We start from the raw sequence: 18,329 nt of genomic DNA on the forward strand, positions 1-18,329 counted from the left end.
CTGTCTATGCAGTGAGTCGCTGATAATTTTAGCCCAATCAATGTATTGTTTTCCTTCGCAGACCATATTAATGAATAGAAACATCCAACCTTCGAACTCGTGTGAAATCCGAAGACCAACGATCCTGCTCAACAAAGTTACCATATTCGCCACATCTTCTTTCAGTGATGATCTATGAATGGATTTTCCTAGTTGAGACTTTCCTCTTCTTGGTTGGAAGAACCATAATCTCGCCACAGTATTTAAACATTGAGTTTGATTGGCAGTAAAATATTCCTTGGCAATTCTTAGATTAATGCTGGCATATTGCATCCTAGTTGACAATCGAAAAATGATAGCAATGGAGGCAGGGTCCAAATAGACAATTGCTTCATTGTTTGGTGAAAGAACTTCTCTAGTGTTGGGATGATAAGCTTTCATGCATTCCAACACTAATTCTGGGCAATGTACAGAAATGGGATGTTCACCTGCTTGAGCCAAGCCACTTTCCAATATCTTTCTAGCTAATGGAGTCTTTTCTTCATTCACAAGAGATGACCAGAAGTCTTGAAGGCAAACATTTCCTAAAATGGTATCACCGATAACTGGAAGCGTACTTCTTAAAACAGGAGCATAATTCGGCCTCTGATACTTGTACTTCATGGTTTGATTTCCAATCTTTTTCTCAAACATGCCAAGTTACAAAGAACATGAGAATGCTGATTCGAACTTGGGTGACTTAATGAGTAAAGCTTCCAAAGCATCTCAAAGCCGCAGTCCTATCATGCTTTCCTCCCGTTTTAAATTATGAACTAGACAGCCACCTTCCACCAATCAAGCTATGGCACCAACGTTATCATTTATTTCGGGCATTATATCAAACAGATTAAGAGCAATCTCAAGTATGTAAAACATTTCGTCATGAAAGCTCTTAAAGAAGCCTTTCCTATCGACATTTTCAAGGTTGAGATCGGGTGATAGAATGAACAGGCGACACAAATACTTCAAGAAATCGCACGCTCAGTTTGCTTTGCTTTAGACTATCTTTGCCCTGCTAATTTAAAGACAATAACGCATTCCTTTGTGCATTCTGCGGTAATATGAAAATCTATTGTGAATGCATTATATGAAGTCACGTTATCAGTGGTGTGCAACAATCAAAGGAGTGCACAGCGATCAAAGGAGAAGTCGAAAGCGTTTGTATTCACCCAATGTGATATACGAGAGATCTTTAACAAGATCCTTTATCTTATTTGCGTGGATAAGAACAGAAATCTCTTTGAACAAGTTCGCAGCACTTGAAGAAGAAAACGAACTTTGTCTAGGATAATATATGATAACGGTTATTATGTTATCATGGTCGTAGTTTTCATAGTGAAGGCGAGTTGGTTATGAATTGCCCATTATCCACAACAAATGTCGGCAGCTCCACTTCTTCCAGCTCAGAAAACGTTTTCCATCCTAGAGGAAAGCCACAGTTTGAGAATCAGTTACAAACATGGTATGAGGTGGCACGCATTTGATTGCTTCTTTAAAAATGTTCTTTTCTTCATAGAACGTGGCTCGTCTTCCTTGATTCTGCCGCATTTAGCATATGAAAATATCAATTTGGAATTAAGACACATGTCTCGATTAAAATCCTTCTCTCTGTGAAATCGCTTGACTTCCACCTGGGTATAATTCATGAACTCCCAGGTCATACTAGCCTAAAGCTACACATTTCATTTGAGCATTTTGTCGAATACCTGGCCTGTGTCATCCATTCTGCTGCACTTTGAATGCAAATATGTCAATTTGGATGTCATCATGTTGAATGCCTATCTGCCTGCGAATTTGCTTGGTCTCCTCTATCGTGTTCGTGTTATGTGAAATCCAATCGCCAATGCGAATGTTATTTCCATGATGACAAATGGGTTTCATGATTCTGTCAAAAGGAGATCAGCTACATGCATTCTGCCCTCTGAAGCCGCCACATGTAGTAGAGTGAGGCAGAGGCGGTCAACAATGGAATCAACATTATACTCTCTAATCTGATATAGTAAACTCGGATAGAGATCATCGTGGCCTGCTTTAACTGCTTCGAAGAGAGCTATTCACCCATCTCTATCTTTTATTTGTAGAATGTCTTCATTCATGTCGCAAAGCAAATGACAGAGGCTTTCATGTCCTTTCATGGCCGCAACATGGAGAGCAGTTTTACCCATATTATCTTATTTGGCTACCCAAATTTTCTTATTCTCCTTGCTTTTACATTGCTTGCGCAATGATTCAAATAACTTACATGCAAAGTGGTTTGGCCCTGCTCATCACAGGCAACTGGATCTGCTCGGCTCTCCAAGAGTTCATTCATAACTTTCTGTATTTCCTTGAGAGGTGTTGGTGAACAGATTTCAAAATTTGTTAGAGTGTTTCTTCTTAACCTTCAATATGCCTCCTATCTAGGCTCTTGCCTCGAAGAGGTTAATGAAAACGTGTTTTTGGACGTTATCATTAACCTTTTGAGAGGTTAATGGTTAGGAAAAATGTGTTTTTGGAGGTTATCATTAACCTTTTGAGAGTTTAATGGTTAGAAAAAACGTGTTTTTGGGTCTCTCCATTAACCTGCAATAACCCGAGGTTCAAAAGTCAGATTTCAAAAATTTCAAGTGCTGTGCAGACCTGGGAACAAGCCAATGACATGAAGATTTAGAAACTCACAAGAATTCAAAAATAACACGGCCATTTTAAAGCTTAAAATCAGGCGAGTTTCAAAAATTAATCATGGCTTACAAAATTGAAGCAAATTTTATACCCGGGCAACACAGATCGAATTGGATATGATAGTTAGAGTGTCATATATTTGGTAAAGAATGTGGTTTATAATGATTGTAGATTATCTCACTAAGGTAATAAACACAAGTAAATTTAGTTGGTACATAAAGGTATCAAAATAACTATCATGTAAATTTCAAGTGAAAGTGTCAAAGATTAGAGGTGGTATTCCCCTAACAGTATCAAGTGTTGATTAATTTTATTTATTTAATATAGATGACACATAATATATAGTATCTAAAGATGTAGTAATGGGAAAACTAAAATGCTCATTTGTGAATTATGACATTATTTATTTAATATTTTTTTTCTAGAATACTTAGGATACTATGTAAGAAAACATTGAAATTGGAAGTTACATTAAAAAGGGTTAAAAATTGGAAGTTATGAAGTATCTTTATTGTTTGTTTTGTGATGATATCAAAAATATTAAATTCCCCCAAGGAACACTAAGATTGTATTTTAATTAATTTAACCATAAAAACATAACTTATAAGACGTAAAGATGCCTAAGAAATATACGAGACATGGTAGAGGAGTTGCATGCCAATATAAGATGATATGAAGTATTGAACTATAATAATAGGAGAATCATTTTTTCCACTACTGATAGCTTTGAATACCACTTAATCACTCTTGGATTTTGACATTTTATATGTTAAAAGCATGTGATATCAGATTGCATGAATCCTTTGTTATTAGTCTTAGGTTGATAGACTATTCTCAAAAGACAATTGAGCTGAATTATTGTACTACACTCTTCAAATAATACAAAAAAATGTCTCTTTAAGTTTGAGTTTTTTCCAACAAAATTATGTCCACACATAGCCAACATTTATAATGATTCTGTATTTTATGAGTTTGTTGCTTTCTAAAACAATTAAGTGGGTTCACCATTTTTTAGAGTTTTAACTTATTTTTGTCCTTTAAGCTTAAAGAGGAGTAGAATAATGAATGGATACGGCTGCATCTTTGATAGTCAAAAAGTCCAAACACAATCCACCTGCAATTTGTTTTATATCGGTGGTAAATTCTGAAAATTTAATAATAAAATGTAAATTCTAACTATAACCATAATAAAATTGAAAATAAATTTATTTATTATTTTTTTTTTAAAAAAATTGAATAATAACATAACAAATTAACATAGCTAATGGTTATGATCTAATATCTTAACATGATAATGCACAATTATGGTATAAAGATATAAAATAAAAACTCAAAGAGTCAAAGTACACAAAACATAGAATATATAATAAAATAAAATAAATTAATTAAATTTTATAAAATAAATGAAAGGTTTTTAGAAATCTTAAATGTATATAAAGTATTGTTTTATTTAATAATATATAAATAATAATTAAATTTTATAATATATTGATAATAGTGTGATTATAAATATAAGAAATTATTAAAAAAAATTAATCTCCCATTCTTATTAACATATTCAAATTTTTTTATAAATAATTTACTTATTTAAAATCAATCTTAATTATATTATTTCTATATTTTATAAATTTAGAATTTACATTAAAATATATATATATCTTTTTGCTTATTTAAAATAGAAAATAATATATATTCTAATATTACATACTTAAGCGTTTACAAACAACAAAACAGTGTAAACATTGTAATAATAAAAAGGATGTAAAACGTCTGACACCTATCGGTACATGTCAGAGATGATGTACAAGGCATCCGGCCGGTGCAAATGGCACCGGCTACGGTGCAACATATTTGCACCACTGAAAGCCGCGCCCAAACTTGCCCGTGCCTGATTACACTGTTTGAAGAATCGTGATAGGTGATGGGACGTTGGTGACAGGACTCCCTTCAAATCCGTGCAACAGCCGATTCTTCTTTATTATGTTAGAGTTGGGCATATTAATAAAGTTTATTGTGCATTTTATCACATAAGTGTTTTTTCAATTCTTTTACTTAAAAAGAATGTGAGGTTTGTAATTAAAACAAATATCATAATATAAAATTTTAAATTTACATTGTATTTTAAATTGTAATTGTTATAAAGTGTTATTAATGTAAAAGTGATAATTTTTTTAGTTTAATTAGTTGTGTAACATTTAGACAATTTTATATTATTATTACAAATTATAATTGAGAAACTAAATTTATAAAATTAAAACAATGATCATAATTTTTTCTAATATATAAAATTGTAATGTTTTAATTGAAAATTATTTAAATTTATTTGAAAAATTATTGTAGCATATTTTTATTTCTATTCATAGATTTTATTATTGAATTGCCCATTTGTATCTTGATAATTATAAAACCAATATTAATAAATTTGGTTTAAAAAAAATGATTAGTATGCATTCAATAATTATATTAGTTGTTATTATTATATTTTTATAAAGTAGAAAGAAAATTTTCCAAATTTTATATATTTTTTAATTATTAAGATAAAATTTTAAAAAATTAAATCATAATCTTTACAGTAGAAAGAGAAATTCTCAACTTTTAGGTTTTAGGGTTTTTTATTTTTTACTTAGGATCATAATATTATTGAAAATTCATTATTTATAACTTTAATTAAGTATATTCTTTAAAAAAATATTATTTTATTTTTAGATTTAAGGTAAATAGATAAATTTAAGTTATTTAATTAATTATTATTAGATTAGAATAATATAGGCTAAATCATGGTAGTGAATTATTTCATAGAATGTATACTCAAGTTGAGCCATTAATAATGTAATAATAAGATTAGTATGATCAATAATTATAAGATGTTAAAAAAATAATGTAAGATTTATTTATGAATTTAAATTAACAAACAAGTAATATGCTTCTTTTCTCTTTGATGTGATTTTAATTGACTTAGGGTAAATTAGTTATACGATATAGAAATAAATTAAGTTAGAATTCAAGTGTATGTAAATTTGAATTTAGATGTGATATTATTTAAAGTGAAATTTTTTATTTAATGTAGTGTTAAATTTTTCTTAATGTAAAACATTTTCAATTCTTTATTACTTATATAATATTAGACTATAGAGAAATTGATACAGTAAAGTGTAAATGATATTGCTATTTTTATATTATTTTATAATAATCATTTATAAAATATAAGTTAATATTGATTATTACTATTTTTAAGAAAGATTATGATTTAGATTTTTGAAAATTTATTTTAATAATTATAAAAATATATAAAATTTGAGAATTTTTCTTTCTACTTTATAAAAATATAGCAATGACAAGTAAAAAAATTATGAGTAAATATTAATAATTTTTATTTTTTACCAAATTTATTAATATTGGTTGTATAATTATTAAAATACAAATAAAAAATTCAATAATAAAGTCTATTATAAATTATTTATGAATAGAAATAAAAATATATTACAATAAATTTAAAATAAATTTAAATAATTTTGAATTAAAATATTACAATATTACATATTAGGAAAAAATGAGATCCATTTTTTTTTAATTTTAAAAATTTAATTTTTAAAATTATAATTTTTAATAATAATATAAAATTGTCAATTAATTAAGCTAAAAAAATCTAACACTTTTACATTAATAACTCTTCTACATTAATAATAATAACAGCTTTCTTTATATCGTGATATTTGTTTTAATCACAAACCACATTCTTTTCTAAATTGAAAAATTGAGAAAAAAAATCTTGTGATAAAATGCACAATGAACTTTATTAATATTTCCCAACTCCAACGTGGCTGCTTCACGGATTTGAAGGGAGTAAACTTTATTAATATTGCTTAACTCTTACGTGGCTGCAGCACAGATTTGAAGGGAGTCCTGTCACCAACGTCCCATCACCAATGATTCTTTGAACAGTGTAATCAGGCACGGGCAAGTTTGGGCACGGCTTTCAGTGGTGCAAATATGTTGCACCGTAGCCGGTGCCGCGTTGGATCACATGTGCAACATACGGAGACACTGTGTTAAAGTGGCGAGAAATGGTACAAAGCAGCTGCAGCAGCAAGGAACAAACTTCAATCATTTGTATTCACGAAGACTCTTCCAATAGAAGGTCAACTAAACGAGGCCTTATAAATACCAGCCAGTAAAGCTCTTCCGTATATGGAATTCTTTTGCTGATCTGTACTAATGAGAAAGACTTGGCAAGAGGCAAATCGGTGGATGCCCACATCATATAAATCGGATTCATGAATTTAGGTAACAAGCTTGTAACCATGTATGCCAAATGTGGGTGTCTGGTGGAGGGGTGTAAGGCTCTGATCGAACTGGGCGGATCAGATGTGGTCTCATGGACTGTTATGATTTCTTCCTATGCAAGGATTGGGTGTGCTCAGGAAGCACTAAAATTGTTAACCCGAATGCGAAAGCGAGGGATTGAACCTGATCAGTTCACTTTTGCCAGCGTTCTTCCTGCATGTGTGAGCTTGGACAGACTAAAGGAGGTACATGGAGATTTACTTAGAAATGGGTTTCAGTCCGATGTGTTTGTGGGGAGTGCTCTCGTAACTATGTATGCTAAATGCGGGCGACTAGAAGATGCCTGCATTTTGTTTGACGGAATGCCTGAACGAAATGTTGTTTCATGGAATGCAATGATTGCCGGACATATACGGAACGGGTTTATGGATGAAGCCCTGAAGTTGTTCCAGAAAATGCCCGAGAAAAATGTGGTATCGTGGAATTCCATGATCGCAGGTTATGCACAGAATGGAGAGGTAAGTCGAGGACTTATCCAGGCCAGTAACAGGATCATTACTATCCTTAATTTTGAAGTTGTTTCAAAAAATAATTGAGAAGAGTATCGTTAAAAGTTCAAACAATCCCTCATAAAGAAGATTTCTAAGAGATAAAATTCATCCACAACTTTCAGGTTGTTTGAACAATGCCTTGGAAAAATATTGGTTTGTGGATTTTCATGACATTAAACGGGCCAGGTAAGGTGAGAATCCAACAGTCGACAAGATTAAACACAGTGAAGTAAATCATATAGAAAATAATATCACCTAAATAATTTCAAGAGACGAAGCTCATAAGTTTTAAATTGTTTGTGATTCCCTGGATCCAGCGAATGCAAACTGTGCATAGACTGGGCAGGCAAGGTACTAATTACTCAAACAGACAATAAAGATTCAATACAATAAAATAAATATTGGAGAAATTGACACACGATCAAAAAGGATTTAGTAGAAAAATTCATTCATAACTTTAAAGTTGTTTCAAAAAACTGTCCAAGAAAAATAGCATTTTGTGGGATTTCCTGAGTGCGGGTTCTTCACAAAATGAGAAGCCAAGGCAAAACTTTTTCCAAACAAACATCAAAATCAATTACAATAAAGTAAATCACTTAAAAGATAACCATACACCCTAAAAAAGATTGCTAGAGACAAAGTTCCTTTCGTATATTTCAAGTTGAGAAAAAGGCATTGTGAATCCTCTTTCAACCAGTGCTCAAAGGCCCCTACTATCCATAACGATAGAAATAAGCTTCTGATGTGACCAATATTTTTTAAAACATCTCTTAAGATGGGAATAAGGCCTGGCCATTGAAGATTGAATCTGTCTGGGTACAAGGATAAATACTTGGTTATAAACTCGAATGCATAACCTTTAAACTTCATTTAGAATTCTTTCTACCATTGCCAATGAAAGTTGAAGATTTGTGATAAAGCACTCCCATTCTCTACACCACCATCAACATGATTTGCATACTCATCTTCTTCTGTCATCACAATCTCTTTTGGCATCTCCACATACCTTCTGTAGCAACACCGCCTTTCTTAAATGTCAATTCACACAATTTATATGTACTGTAACATTTAAATCTGACTACTTATCTGCTAAGACAATGAAATTTTATACAGTTAAATCCTTGGCTTCTATTAATTGTTTAAACTGTTTTTTTCCCTTATCTTTGCTCTACATTTCTTCTTATGTTCTGTATTCTTATGGTTATCGTGTTTGATGTTCTATTTTGTGTTTCTGCAAAGTGTGGATTCTAAACGCTTACTGCTCTAATTTAATTTTACCGAATCAGCAGGTTAATGAGGCCTTCAAGCTCTTCCAACAAATGGGCAAACAAAACGTGGCTTCATGGAATACTATGATTGCTGGATATGCACAGAATGGCTATATTGACAAGGCTGTAGAATTTTTTTGGCAGATGCCTGAGCGAAACAAGGTTTCCTGGACAGCAATTATTGCAGGTTCTGCTCAAAATGGGTATGCTGAGGAAGCCATGAAGTTTTACCGAGAAATGGAACTTAGAGGTATAAAGCCAAGTTACATAACATTTGTGAGTGTTCTGTCAGCATGTGCAGACCTGGCAGCTCTTGACCAAGGAATGCAAATCCATCAAGAAATAGTTAGGAGGGGTGTGGAGTCTATTGTCACTGTGGGCAATGCTCTTTTGGACATGTATGCAAAATGTGGGAGCATAGAGAATGCAAAAAATCTGTTTGATAGAATGCCTCAGCGTGATGTGATCTCATGGAATACAATGATTTCTGGATATGCCATGAATGGCAATGGCAAGAAAGCTCTCAAACTGTTTGATCAAATGTTATCCATAGGCGTAATGCCAGATCATGTCACCTTTGTCAGTGTTTTGACTGCATGTTGCCATATCGGTCAAGTGGACATCGGTTGGCGATACTTCCATTCCATGAGTCAAGATTATCACATCAACCCATCAATGGAGCATTATACCTGTGTTGTTGACCTTCTTGGACGTGCAGGGCTCATGAGTCAGGCATACAACTTCGTTTGCAAGATGCCAACAAAACCCGGACCAAGTGTGTGGCGGTGTTTACTTGGTGCATGTAGTAGCCAAAACAATAAAAATCTAGGAGAACTTGTGGCAGACCACCTTTTTCAGCTGAATCCTGAGTCTGACTCGCCTTATGTGCTGCTATCAAATATCTGCGCTGCAGCTGGCCAGTGGAGTAACATAGAAATGTTGCGGAAAAGAATGAAAGACAGAGGTGTAACGAAGAAACCTGGGTGCAGTTGGATTGAGGTTGATAGACAGTTGCACGCTTTCCTTGTTGGGGACAAAGCAGCCACAAATAGAGAAGATTATGGGCAATAGGGGATAATGTCTAGGCAGATGCAATATGCAGTGTATGTGTCCGAAACAAGGTTGATGCTGAATGATATGGATAATGAGCAGAAGGAACAAATTGTTCATGACTACAGTGAGAAGCTGACTATTACTTTCAGGCTTATAACTATATAAATACAACCGATGGGATTACTATTTGGACTAAAAAAATCAGAGTGAGTTGTGATTGCCTCTCTGCTATTTTGGCCATTTTAAGAGTTTTGAACAAAGAAATTGTTTTGAGAGATGCCATCTGTATTACATGTACATAAAGTCTACCTTCAATCAAATCAAATACATGTAACATAGAAAGATCAAAATTCATTGTGATTTGTTGGTGAATTCCAGGAGCATCATCAAGATGATTGAGCATACAAATGGGAAAACATAACAATATGATAAAGAAAGATCTTCAAATGTGATGGAAGACCTCTATTGTATAGAATTTTCAAAGGCAAAAGCAATGGCCAAAGGCAAAAGCAATGGCTAAGATGAAGAGGTTAAAGGAAACACCAAGATTGATTGAGAATTAGTGTTGGAATTCAAAGCTGTAATCATGTGACAAGTGTCAAATGATAGGCAAGATATAAGGCTGTGTTAAGATTAGTGCAACATCCTTATCTGAATGAGCCTGATTAAGAGATTTAAATCAAGATGGATGGATAGGATATAAAGTTAGTTTGGCTTTTAGTTAAGTGTGTGAGTTCAATCTGTCACAATTCGTCGAATTTCATTCATGAGATTCAGATTTCAGCAAATTTTTACTCTTTCCAAACTTCATCCTAATTTTATGATATTTAATATAATACGATATTTTTTTTCCAAATATTTACCCTTGCCGAATTTCATTTGAATATTTTATGATAGAAAAAGTCAAATTCAAATTCGAACCTTGTGACTTAGAGTTCAATAACTGGGTGAAAAGGTGGGACATTTGCCACAGGACTAAAATTAATGGGTTAAAGGTAAGCTAAAATTAGGCGTGACTAGGTAAGAGACAATTAAGGTAGGCTAACATTAGGCGTCACTAGGTAAGAGACAATTAAGGTAGGCTAAAATTAGGCGTGACTAGGTAAGAGATAATATTTCATTACAAAAATATGATGTATACATTGGGGATTAATGTTGAAATAAAGTTGTTGAATGAATTTGTTTGTCAAGACATTTACAAAATTGCACACTCATGTTGCCTGGGCATGTATATTGAATGCATTTATGATGGTTTTTTTAATGCTTTTCCCTAATTGCGGTTATGGCTTTATTACTTGTGTTGCACTTGCATGTGATATACACACTGGTTAGTGCTTGACATCGTCATAGAGATGTTGCAGGATAATTGCCGGTCATAAAATACTTAATGGAGGAGATTTTAAATGTGAGTTGATGGGGTTCTACCCTTCGTTGTTCTAACCAGCATAACTCCTCTTGTATTGTGTCTACATTTGACTGCTTTAATGCATTCTGCAGAGTAACTTTAGATTGTTCATTGTTCGAGAATCTTTATTTTCTCGGAGAATCTTGTTTTACTTGTATAATGTCTGTCTATGTTCAGTTGTTCCCTTTTTTCTTTAGAGCAATACAAGGCTCGCAAGTTAGGAAGTCATATCATTTTGTCATATCATATTCATGTAGATAAATGCATAGAATCCGGACCAACTTTCCGAAACAATACAAACCTAGTTAAATCTTATACTAAAGAAAAGAGTAGTTTTATGTGATTGAATTTACTGCTTTAGAGAGTAAATTCTTTGAGAGTCGCTGTATCACTTCTTACAAGATGTTTCATCTTGACAATATATTTTCAGATTCTTGCAACATTAGCAAACAACCACACACTCTATGCCAAAAATCGTACTTTTTGATTTTGAAGAGCTTTAAAAAGTGATGCTTTTCAGTTTTTTAATGCCACAGTCATCTTCGAACCCATGTCAAATTCCACAAAAAAATTGTTTACAATACAATGTGAGATATCTCTCTCTGAGTGCTATCATAACAACTTTCCAACTTATCACTTGTGTTAGCAATCTCATAAACCTTTCGATTAGCGCTTTCAACAATCTTATGCAAAAAAATGTCTACAACATTTATAGGCTTACTTTATAGGAATATCTCATAAAGTTACCTTCATTATCTCTAGTATAAAACTTATCAAGATTATCTTCATATCTCTTAATGTAACAATGGTGCGTGATGAGGGAGTGGGGGTCGGAGCAGAAATTGGAGAGATTGGAAATTTGAATTCACCTTCGGGCAGTTTTGTCTAGGATGGAGCAAAGAAGGGCTCAAGTGCCCATCAGAAGGAGGATGACCAAGGGAATATTGTTCCCTCTAGGAATGAGGGCCCATGGGAATCAAGGTTGGTCTCAGGGAAGGAGGCTTTGAAATTTGGTCAGACAATGTTAGGCCCTCAAACTACTCGGAATGTCCTTGCCTTGACTCGAGTTTGAAAGGTCGATGGTCTTCTCTCTTTGGTATCAAGCCTACAGGTAAGTCTTCCTTCCTGGAGATAAAAGACATCTCAGACAAAGAAAAGGGAAAGTTTGCTATAGAAATCTCTAATGAGCTTTTAGATCATAACATCGCTTCTATGGCATCCTCTCTGGTTGGGAAGTTCATTGGCCCAAGGCCAAATATAGACATTGTGAGGACCCATGTAAGAAACAAATGGGCCCTGAAAGGGCATGTGGAGACTGTGGCTATGGCAAAGGGTTTCCTCTCCTTTGAGTTCTCTTGCATGGAGGGTCTCACGAGGATTTTGTGTGTTGGGTCCTGGTCCTTTGGACGCTTGACTCTAGCCTTGCAAAAATGGACTTCAAAGTTGGATCTCAATGACTCTTTCTTTGTTCAAACTCATGTTTGGGTTCGTCTGCCTAAACTTCCAATGAAGTTTTTGTATGAGGATGTTTTTGATGGCATAGCTAAATCATTTTGGGAGCTCTTATCCATAGACCTTGTCACGGTGTCGAGGAGCTAGTTAACATATGCTAGAATATGCATTGGAGTTAGTGAGGGAAGAGATATGCCAGAGGTGGTGTATCTCCACTCTAAGTTGGGTATCCATATCCAAAAGCTGGATTTTGAAAGTGTCCCCTTTGCTTAGTTTCATTGCAAGAAGGTTGGCCATATTGCTAAGCTTTGCCCTAGGGTCCAGGAGGAGAAAGCCAAGGAACGATATTAGAATAAAGTAAGGTCAAGGAAATAACAAAGGAAAAAATCAATAGCTCCAAAGAGGGAGAGAAAGTTTGGAAACTAAAGGTAATAACTAACAAGGAATCTATTCCAAAGTAGTAGCAAGAGAAAATGGAGGTTGCTCCGCCATTGGCAATTGATGGAGTCCCTGGGTCAGAATCTGCAGGAACCGAAACTATTTGTGTCGAATCACAAATGCCTGTGGTTGAGGAACAACGGTTAGTTTCTGAACCAGAAGTTCTAGAAAACCTATTGCAATCATGCCCTATGGGGGAAATAATCCAAGGGGATCATTTAGGGTCAGCAAGAATTGACCTAGAAATAGGATGGGAAATATCTAATGTCCCCATTTCCCATGACCTGGTTGAGAGTGTAGAGGTAGCTCATTCATGCGGGCCTATCCTCAAGGGATTTGGTAATCTCAACTAGGGGATTGCCTCTCCTGGGAAGATCTCAAGAGTGGTGGATTTGATAAGATCCTCTCTGTTGGGTCAACTTACTCGAATAGAGGCTATGTTTGCAACTTGTATTGATGAAAGCCAAGGGGAATGGACAACTATTAGAAACAAAAAGAAGAGCCATGACCTTCCCTGGTCTCCCCAGCTGCAACGAGAAGTAGAGTGAAGGCTGATGTTGGAGCAAAACCTAAGACTCCTGGGAGAAATAGTCATGGTCAGAACATGGAAGAGGAGACAAGAAGGAATCTAGCAAATGGGAGCCAAAAGACCATCCAAGTGGCCTACCTATCAAAGAACAAATGAAGGTCATATCCTAGAATATTTGTGGGCTAAATGAAGCCTACAAACAAGAGGTAATAAGAAATATGCTAAGGAATCATAGGCTATTTCATCCTTATTCAAGAAACCAAAATGAGAAAGGAGGCGGTGGAAAGAATCTCTTTCAGTAGAAGTTTGGAGGGCTTTGCTACGAATTTGGATGGGGCTTCAAGAGGTTTGCTTACTCTTTGTTGTTCTAATCTTTTATACGATGAAGGTAGTATTCTCCTCATTCAAGTTGAAAATATTAAAAATAAAGAATCCTGGTTTCTTTTGAATGTGTATACTCTCAACACTAAGAATGGTAGGAGGAACTATTGGGTTAAAATTAAGAATGTTTTATCTAGATTCCAAGTGGGAATTTTTATTATCATGGGGTATTCAACACCCTTTTAAGGGATGATGAAAAGCAGGGGTGATTGGCTCCAGATCTGGACAGTAGGCAGGACCTTTCTGACTTTATCAATGAATTGGTTTTACTGGATGTTGACCTTCAGGGAGGTCTTTTCACTTGGTCTAATAGGAGAGTGGGTAGAGATTGAGCTCAAGTTTGATTGGACAGGGCTCTTATTTCTTTAGACTAGATGAATTCAAACTATTGCAATTTTTCTTTAATGGCTCGGACTAGCTCGGATCACTCTCCCATTTTGCTCACTTTGGACCCCATTGCTATCAAACATAACTTCCCCTTCAGATTTGAGAGAATGTGGACTTCCCACCCCAATATTTCTCTCTATATCTTGGAATGGTGGAACATCCACATAGAGCATGTTCAAGGTGGCTAAGAAGCTAAAAAACGTAAAGTTGAATATTAGAAAGTGGAACAAGTCTGATTTTGGTAACATTTTTCACTCCAAAGCACATATCTTAGAGGACCTTAGCATAATTCAGGAAGTTATTCAGAAGGAGGGTACAATGAAGAAAGGTTGGAGGTAGAAAAATCAATTCTAACTAAGCTTCACAATATTATTAGTCAAGAGGAGGCCTATTGAAAATAGAGATCGAGGGTTGTCTAGTTAAAAGCGGGGGACCAAAATACTAGGTTCTTCGACACCTCTACTCTAGAACACAGAGTTCATAATAGAATAAGCAAAATCAAGCAGGGGTAAGTTGTTTTGGAAGAGGAGAATGAAATAGTAGCTGAGGCTATTTCTTTCTTCACTAATCTTATTTCAAAAGATCCAAATCTGGTGGATCAAGATCAGTTGGAAATCATTTCAAATATCTCGACTTTGATCCAACCTAAGGAGAATGCTATGATTGGAGCTATCCCTTCCCCTCTGGAAGTTAAGCAAGCTATCTTTTCTCTTGCAGTTGACAAGTCCCCGGGCTTGGATGGTTTCCTGTCTTTTTTCTTTCAAATGTTCTAGAATGTGGTCAATCAGGGTGTCACCAAAGCGGTGCAAGAGTTCTTTGGTGCAAAGCGTCTGCTCAACGAGGTAAATGCCACTTTCTTGGTGCTTGTTCTAAAAGTGGTTGGGGTGGATTCTATGCAGCAATTTAGACCAATTAGCTTGTGCAACTTGTTTTACAAGATTATTTCTAAAGTGTTGGCTTCAAGGATCATCAAGGTACTTCCTTCCATTATAGCACCTCAACAATCTGGCTTTGTCCCAAGGCGACAAATCCTAGACTCAATTATGACTGTCCATGAAGTTATCCACTCTTTGGAAGAAGGTAAGAGAGAAGGTTTCCTCCTCAAACTCGACATGTCAAAGGCTTATGATTGTGTGGATTGGTTCTTTCTTTTCAAATTTGTTAGGGCCTTTGGGTTTAATTCTAGGGTCATCAAACTTATTAACCAATTGGTGACTACTACCTCTTTGGTTGTGCTGGTCAATGGCTCCCCCTTGGCTTTCTTCAAACCTTCTAGAGGGCTCAGGCAAGGAGATCTGATCTCACCCATTCTTTTCATTATATTGGCTAAATGTCTTGGAAGGATGATTTTTGCCAATAGAAATTCTAGAGCTCTATCTGGAATCAAACCTTCTTCTGGTCCCCTAGTGTTCTCCCACCAACAATTTGTTGATGACACTATAATGGGAGGGAAAGCCATGGTTGCTGAAAAAGATCTTGAGCTTTTACTCTAGGGGCTCAGGGTAGCTTATCAATTGGAACAAGACCTCTATTTTCTTCATTAACACTGATTGAGAGACAGAGGAGATTGCTACTATTATGGATTGTGAACTAGGAAGCCTCCCTTCAATATATTTGGGTCTCCCCATGGGCCTGAGAACCCCAGATTCTTTCTGGAATAGCCTTATAGATAGGCTTGATAAAAAATTGGCTGGCTAGAAAGGAGTCACTCTTAACCAAGTTGGCAAGATTTAGTTAGTCAAATCTACTCTTGAGAATCTACCAACTTATGCGTTGAGTCTCTATGGGATTCCCAATAAGTATGCAGATCTTTTGGAGAAGATCCAATGGAATTTTCTTTGGTCAAGATAAGAAGACAAGAGGTTTTCCCTGGTGACATGGGATAATGTGTGCCTTCCAAAATAAAATGGAGGATTTGGAATAAGAAACTAAGACCTTTCAATAAATCTCTCCAAGCTAAACAGATTTGGAGAATCTTTTCTAGCAAGGGAGACTGGAGGGACATCTTGGAAGACAAATACCTTCGAAGACCTTCAATTAGAAACTTGCTCTTTGGAGGGTCAATTCCCAATGGATCAAATATATGAAATGACATTCTAAGTGCTAGAGAGATGGCTAACAGTAGGGCAAAATGGAGTGTTGGTAATGGGAAGGACACTCTTTTTTGGCAGGACAACTGGTTGATCTTGGGGCCTCTTCTCAACATTCTTGATTATGAAAGATGGGCTTGTATTTGCATCCAGAGGTTTGGCAAATTTGTTAGTGATTACATAGAAGGCTAGGTTTTGAGGGACCTGTTGATGTCAGTTTTGTACAACTACATAACATATAGCGATTGAATACTTGACATGGAATGTCGAACACTCAATCCCTATCTTGAAAAGTTAATACTCATGAAGACATTTGAAAAACTCCAATGTTTCTTACACCTGTGGATGCTAACTCAGTTATATTAATGTGATTTGTTGGTAATCATGTAGGTGGCCTTACATTGTTCACTCAAGGATGACTTGGGTTTTTAGATGATGGTGATGATGATGAGTTTGTAAAATAAATGAGTGCTAGATAATGTTGATGATGGTGATGGTGGGGGTGTGTCTACCAATGATGCTTCTCCTAACCTCCTTCCTCAAAGCTCCAAATACTAAACTACTCACTACTCTACTCCTACTCCTATGAATGGAAAGATTAGCAAATGGATGGGGATCGAATCTGGTGAAAGCTAACCAACGGCTCTACCTCCATAGATGCAATGATTCAAGGGAAAATGACTAGATTACTACACAAGGCTTCGTAACAAGGTGTTAGGATGCTAGTGGCCTAGTCCATAGATCCCTATCAAACATCCACTAATATCACCATGCAACTATCCATCTACTCTTACTGTTACTTAGCAACTTTCTCAAAATGAAATCTACTTTAACAACTTCAAAGGAAATCTAACTTTAACTATTTGGAAGTAGAAACCATGCAATAACACCAAATGTTCTTAATCACCATGCAAGTCACAACAATGATAAAGAGAAGCAATTTTGGTATTATCTTAGCAACAATTTTCTTCAACCCTTTACAAATGAGAGAAAATGGCCTTATATAGAGGCCAAAATTACAACCAACGGTAGAGATTAAGAGGCAAAACCAACGATCCAGATTGGATCCTAGAAACCCTAATTAGGGTTGCCACCCCATCAACCAATGAGAATATGCCACCTCATCAATGGACCAATGAAAAAAAAAAGGAAAAGTGACAACCAATGAGAAGGCACAAAAATGGTAGCAAATCAAAATTAGACACCTATCCTACCCAAGAAGAAGGAGAATTTGCCACTTGGGCTTACATCAAATGATCTTCTAATATAGTTCCACCCCTTTCTTTCATCTTTTTAGCCAGAGCAATGAAATTGGCTAGCTTGTCACTGACTTCCTTCATGGAAAGGAAAAGTGTATGCTTCATCTTGAGCTCAACTGAATTCATCATGTTGCTCATTGCTTGCAGTGTTTTCTCATGATCCTTTTCATATTCTTTCGCGTATCCGATAAAGGCATTGATAGAGGCAAGGATGCCCAAATGTTTCTTCTTGATGGCAACCTTCCCCAACTCATCCAATCTTGATCCAAATTTTGTCTCATTGACATTCTCCTCTTTGATATCTTCAAAATCAAGTGCAGCCCCAACATCACTCATCATGGTTGAAATGGAAGAGTCAACGCCTAGGATGTGTTGTGCAATCTCGTTCTGTACCTCTTCAAGAATTCTCAATTTGATAGTCAAGGCAACAAACAAAGACTCCACCATACTCAAACCTCCTTCATCTATCAACTTGGCTCTTTCCAAATTTTCTCTAGTAGCTCAATGAATGCATGTAACTTGGGAATGGCCAAGTCCTTCACTGGAAGGAAAT

At 35.3% G+C, this 18,329-nt stretch overlaps 1 protein-coding gene across 2 annotated transcripts; it reads left to right on the forward strand.

Moving 5' to 3' along the window:
• Nucleotides 1-6,704: 6,704 nt before the first annotated feature.
• On the forward strand, nucleotides 6,705-10,691 carry LOC149550856 (pentatricopeptide repeat-containing protein At2g13600-like). 2 transcript variants are annotated; one of them, XR_016352626.1, is made up of 3 exons: nucleotides 6,705-7,481; nucleotides 8,804-10,041; nucleotides 10,214-10,691. XR_016352626.1 is itself a non-coding variant. In XM_089786433.1 (2 exons), the coding sequence occupies exons 1-2, from the start codon at nucleotides 6,954-6,956 to the stop codon at nucleotides 9,851-9,853; spliced, it is 1,578 nt and encodes a 525-aa protein (XP_089642559.1). In that variant the 5' UTR covers nucleotides 6,705-6,953; the 3' UTR covers nucleotides 9,854-10,691. The 2 variants fall into 2 exon arrangements, 1 of the variants encoding a protein (XP_089642559.1); XM_089786433.1 differs by having other exon boundaries at nucleotides 8,804-10,691.
• The last annotated feature ends 7,638 nt before the right edge of the window (nucleotides 10,692-18,329 follow it).

This window comes from Cupressus sempervirens, chromosome 6 (genome assembly GCF_028749045.1).
Source record: "Cupressus sempervirens isolate cs-2001-9-10 chromosome 6, ASM2874904v1, whole genome shotgun sequence".
Classification (NCBI taxonomy): domain Eukaryota; kingdom Viridiplantae; phylum Streptophyta; class Pinopsida; order Cupressales; family Cupressaceae; genus Cupressus; species Cupressus sempervirens.

What these genes read in the sequence shown, in the direction of transcription:
- LOC149550856 (XM_089786433.1), top strand. Translation starts at nt 6,954, where the DNA reads ATGAATTTAGGTAACAAGCTTGTAACCATGTATGCCAAATGTGGGTGT. An exon ending in GTTATGCACAGAATGGAGAG is followed by an intron (nt 7,482 to 8,803) that starts GTAAGTCGAGGA and finishes CCGAATCAGCAG; the next exon opens with GTTAATGAGGCCTTCAAGCT.